This window comes from Limulus polyphemus, unplaced genomic scaffold, assembly GCF_000517525.1.
Source record: "Limulus polyphemus unplaced genomic scaffold, Limulus_polyphemus-2.1.2 Scaffold4411, whole genome shotgun sequence".
Lineage (NCBI taxonomy): Eukaryota > Metazoa > Arthropoda > Merostomata > Xiphosura > Limulidae > Limulus > Limulus polyphemus.
Window position 1 is genome coordinate 80,127 of NW_013670021.1, and position 4,384 is coordinate 84,510.

At 32.8% G+C, this 4,384-nt stretch overlaps 1 protein-coding gene across 1 annotated transcript in view; it reads right to left on the bottom strand.

Annotated features, from left to right (window-relative positions):
* Nucleotides 1–2,688, bottom strand: part of LOC106471104 (nuclear hormone receptor FTZ-F1 beta-like) — a 14,548-nt gene extending 11,860 nt beyond the window's left edge. The window contains exon 1 of the mRNA XM_013931691.2: nucleotides 1,883–2,688. Coding sequence (XP_013787145.2) covers nucleotides 1,883–2,236 — 354 coding nt within the window. The 5' untranslated portion in view covers nucleotides 2,237–2,688. The remainder of the gene's footprint in view (nucleotides 1–1,882) is intronic.
* Between the last annotated feature and the right edge of the window lie 1,696 nt (nucleotides 2,689–4,384).

The following is a 4,384-nucleotide window of genomic DNA, read 5'->3' on the forward strand; positions in this document are numbered from 1 at the left end:
TAAAAACACTGCTTATAATTAATCAGGGTAGCATGTTTCATAGTTCGCTAGATAATGTCGAGTTACCATCATATGAATGTCAAATACTTTAAAAACACTGCTTATAATTAATCAGGGTAGCATGTTTCATAGTTCACTAGATAATGTCGAGTTACTATCATATGAATGTCAAGAGAAACAAGTTGCTGAAAAAAATTCAAATAACAAAATGTCTACTTAAGGACAGTAAAATGGTTGAGAACTCTTTCTGGTAACTATAATAAAAATATCCTTAAGGAGCTGTAACAATACATGTTGCTGATAAAACTTAAAACTATAATGTATTTCTTGTAACATTACTGTTGGAAATGGTGGAGATGAAACATTCAAGGTAATATTTTTTCAACTACTCACTGAAAGTTTTTACAATATTTTATCTAAGTTATGAAAGCGAGTTTTAAGAAAAAAGATGGCTACAGATTTCTCACGTTAATGTAATTAACACCGATATAAAGTTGTAAGTTGTTTCGTAACTTGCATGCATTTCATTTAATAATATAGCAGTTTTTAAAAGTATAAAGTGTTCCAAAAATATATTTCTTAACATGCTGTAGATTAAAGACGTATCAAAACCCCTTATTAATGCCGAGTCCTTGGAACATAGATTTTTGATATTTTCAAACAATGGATTTGTTAGGTTTCCAATAACGAGACCTTGGGAGCTTAAAAAGCTTCATTATATTCTAAAAAAAAACCTGATTTACATATAATACATATTTAAAATTAACCTTGTAATGACCTTTCTACTCTTACCACACAACATGGCATGTCAAATGGACATGTTTGGCATTGTAAGTGTTAATAATTACAAGAAAACTACACCAGAAAGCATGTTTTTTTTTGTATGTGTTCTTTGTTAATGTTTTACTGATGTGGGAAGGAACGTGTCATGTCAGCAAATCTAAGGAGTAGCTCAATAACATGGGTTCCCTGCTTTGCCTCGCATAATCGGTAATTCTAACTCAATGTAATGGGTTTAAAGTGACAATCGTGAATCACTATTAAACTTCATTCCTGGGTGAAGCTACTTAAGGGCTATCTCTGCTAGCCATCTCTAATTTTGTTCTGAAAGACTAGAGGGAAAGCAGCTAATAGCAGTTATAGGAGGCAAATTATAGACAACAGATCCATAATCCAGTCTGTTAATCAGTGAGTCGCACTCGATCCAGGGTGAAAATGTAAACTTGAAACGTACGAGTTGCATTGCCCCATACCATATCATCTAAAAACAATGGCAATAATGGAAAAATCCATTACACAGCCATATAACTTTGGAATGATTCTGATCTAAGGAGCAAACTTTATTGTAAGACTATATGAAGTGTTTGAAATTTAAAACAAATTAGGGATCTACAGAAAATTAAGGACTTCCTTTCTTTTTTTTAAACACTGACCTATCTTTGTACAATAGCTTCAACTATTTAATACAAAATATACTGTACAACTTTAGCTTTGTTCCCGATTTGTACAACTGTACTGCATGTCGCTCGTTGCTTTAAACCACTCAACTTAGGAAGTTTGAAACTGTGGGCAATGTTGGAAAGTAAATGAAAAACTAAGAGTTCAAAGAATGCTTCATGTTGTGCTGTCCTAACTAAATGACTCTTTATAAGAAACATCCTAGTGATGTTTGGGAAATTTTTCTTGGATGTAATATAACAGATGTACACTTTGTTTCTTTGTGACAAGTTGTTGGGGTACCAAATGGTGTTCCATTTGACATATTTCTTAGTGTTCCTATCATCCTAACTAGCTTGAATGCATTCCATTGATGCAAATAAAGACAAGTAAGAAATGGAAAAGAATCTAACAAACTTTAGTAATCAAAATAACCAATCGATACCTTGCGTGTTGTATCAAATTGACCATTCTCCTCAGCTATACACATAGGGCTCCCTGGAGGTGAAGGAGGTTGCCTATAATTATCTTGGACAAAAGTATGACAGCTGGAATTTGGGTCTTCACCCATCTCCTCATCTTGTTCACACTCTGCAGGTCCACCATTTAAAATAACTCTCCGTTCCTTTGAGTGCAGGTTTACAGGACCATTATCACTAGCAGCCACATACATAACTTGTGTGTCCACAAAAGCATCTTCTTTCATCATCACTTGTTTGTTACGAGGTACCAAAGTGTCCCTGTTGTTCTTGCGTAAACTCAGGGGCACGTGGCACACAGTAACTTGATCCATAGTCATTAGGTCAGGCACAACGAGCAATTCGATAAGGCCACGGACCAAGTGACGTAAAACACACGCGTTCTTTAATGTGAGTCACAACAATGGAATGTTTTCTTAAATAAGAAATAAAGAAAATAGTCTGATTGTGAAAAATATCACCAACTCTACTTTTCAGACTCAAAATCTAAAATGGGTTATCTTTTCATGTGTCAAACAAATGAAGGTGTTCTTATTTCACAAAAGAATAAATTGTCACAATTATAAAGCCTTTAAAAGTAGAGATTCACCCTATACAAGGGGCTCGGAAAAGTCTGTCAGTCACACTGTTGCAAAAAACCTTATATAGGTACCAAATAAACTGAAGTTGTAGACAAGCAGCAGCCCAAACAAAGAAGTTCTCCAACGTGACCTTATTAATCTTCTTGGAAGAGTAACCCCACATTCTCACTTCGTGGGCTAAAGAAATCTGAAAAATAGCGAAAAGATTGTTTTTACCAAGTAAATTTAAAGTAAGGCTATGCATACCAACATGTTCTTAAGAATTATTTTCAAATTACGTTAATCCAAAATAACTCTCGTCATAAATTATATTACTGTTTCCGAGACATCCAGTAAATAAAGTAATACAATATAATGAAGTAAAACCATCATCTATCAATATTTGTCATAAAAGGTTAAGCAAAAAGTATATTCCTTACGTTTACGCTTCAAATACGACTTGAAACCAAAAACTCTAAATGAATCGACTTATTAAATTGATTGATGTGTTTTGTAGTTTCATGAATACACTCCAAAGACTGTGTTGATCTAATCTTCCAAGTTATCGTCTATGCAGAATGAATGTATTATTAACACCTTTATTAACAGAAGAGTTATTGTATAATGCAGAAACAAGTATTGTGTACATCATCAAACACATATGCTGAATGAGACAGTGTTTACGCTTCAATGTTTTATTATCGATTCTGTACAGCATCATCACACAGTAGTTCTACTTAAACTTAATAAAACTTGACAGGGAAATAACATTCCTGACATGTAAATTTTCCTCTTGAAAAATACATTAAAATATAAAAAAGCAACAGGACAGTTACTGCTGGTAATGATAACATTAACCTGGCTCTTCTAGATAGGAAAAAAAAATCAAGATAAAAGTGAAACCTAAAGGATTTAAAGTATTACTACCCATTACAGAGGTGTACAAGCTGTCAACTAAAAAGTTAGTGCTCTTTTATATTAAACTGTGTACAATAAATATATTTTCAAATCTACATAATTGAATAAGAATACAGCCTCTACGGAAAAAAAATGATAAATAAATCCTACATAATTTATTATTATGATGCAAATTAGAGACTTGTAAAACACAGAGATAAAATGATTTTTAGACCTCTGGAGTGAGCACCTCTTTTTCATATGTATATAAGAAACCTAAAACTGATCACAAGTGTGTATATAGCAAACCTGAAGCTGATCACAAGTGTGTATATAACAAACCTGAAGCTGATCACAAGTGTGTATATAACAAACCTGAAGCTGATCACAAGTGTGTATATAACAAACCTAAAGATGATCACAAGTGTGTATATAACAAACATAAAGATGATCACAAGTGTGTATATAACAAACTAAAGATGATCACAAGTGTGTATATAACAAACCTAAAGATGATCACAAGTGTGTATATAACAAACCTAAAGATGATCACAAATGTGTGTGTATATAACAAACCTAAAGATGATCACAAGTGTGTGTGTATATAACAAATCTAAAGATGATCACAAGTGTGTATATAACAAACCTGAAGCTGATCACAAGTGTGTATATAACAAACCTGAAGCTGATCACAAGTGTGTATATAGCAAACCTGAAGCTGATCACAAGTGTGTATATAACAAACCTAAAGATGATCACAAGTGTGTATATAACAAATCTAAAGATGATCACAAGTGTGTGTGTGTGTATATAACAAATCTAAAGATGATCACAAGTGTGTGTGTATATAACAAACCTAAGATGATCACAAGTGTGTGTGTATATAACAAACCTAAGATGATCACAAGTGTGTATATAACAAATCTAAAGATGATCACAAGTGTGTATATAACAAACCTAAAGATGATCACAAGTGTGTATATAACAAACCTAAAGATGATCACAAGTGTG